Below are 822 nucleotides of genomic sequence, written 5' to 3'. Positions count from 1 at the left end.
ATAAATTTTTAATATTAAAAAAATACCAAAACTCAATATACTTTTAATTATTTATATACCATTTTTCTAATGTTTCTTAAAAGGGCACATGTGAAGCAGCAACATTAAACTTGTACAAACTTGAATTAAATATTTTTAGTATCAAAATGTTGTATAAATACTGAGTACCAGGCACATAATGCACATAAAAAAATAATTTATGTAGTTACCATATTTTGGAAGTTATACAGTTTATAATAATTTTCAGAAACATTATAACAAAAAGCGATTCATTTACAATATTACACAAACCTTATCTCAACCTGGTCCAAAAACTGGATTATCCAAATCAACAAGAGTAAATCAACCCGAGTCACCTTCTCCATCCACCGTAATTAATGTCCAATAATAAAATTAAATACTATAATGATTTCAATATATAATAAAACAAAATACCTCAGAATTATTCTAGTCAAACATCTAACATGGGGCCTTTTCTTAAAAGTAAAAGAAAAGTTTTAAGCAGAAAACTCCATGTTTAAGTCCTTTCCTAATATCTAAACTTAATCTCAAATCCAAACTACTTGGAACTAATTATCCAGAAGAATCCCTAAACTTAACAAAACTTTGTCTGAATTCTTTCAGATTATCAAGGTTCTTCTGTTAGATACATTAATCTATTATACAATTGAAACATTTCAATTCTTTGTTTTACCTTCTGAATGTTGTGAACTTCTATCAAAATGTATGCATTTTCCCCAAATCTTTTTATTTGTTTCCTTAAGTTCTGAAAAAAAAATTGTTTGGTAATTACATACCTATGTAAAACTTTAATTATTAGTG

At 26.0% G+C, this 822-nt stretch overlaps 1 protein-coding gene across 1 annotated transcript in view; it reads right to left on the bottom strand.

Moving 5' to 3' along the window:
* Window positions 1–613: 613 nt before the first annotated feature.
* LOC100164239 (unconventional myosin-If-like) overlaps window positions 614–822 on the bottom strand; it is a 2,843-nt gene continuing 2,634 nt past the window's right edge. The window contains exon 6 of the mRNA XM_029492134.1: window positions 614–766. Coding sequence (XP_029347994.1) covers window positions 629–766 — 138 coding nt within the window. The 3' untranslated portion in view covers window positions 614–628. The remainder of the gene's footprint in view (window positions 767–822) is intronic.

This window comes from Acyrthosiphon pisum, unplaced genomic scaffold, assembly GCF_005508785.2.
Source record: "Acyrthosiphon pisum isolate AL4f unplaced genomic scaffold, pea_aphid_22Mar2018_4r6ur Scaffold_20932;HRSCAF=22564, whole genome shotgun sequence".
Classification (NCBI taxonomy): domain Eukaryota; kingdom Metazoa; phylum Arthropoda; class Insecta; order Hemiptera; family Aphididae; genus Acyrthosiphon; species Acyrthosiphon pisum.
The sequence above is the reverse complement of the archived record's forward strand: the minus strand, read 5'-3'. Positions and strand labels throughout refer to the sequence as shown.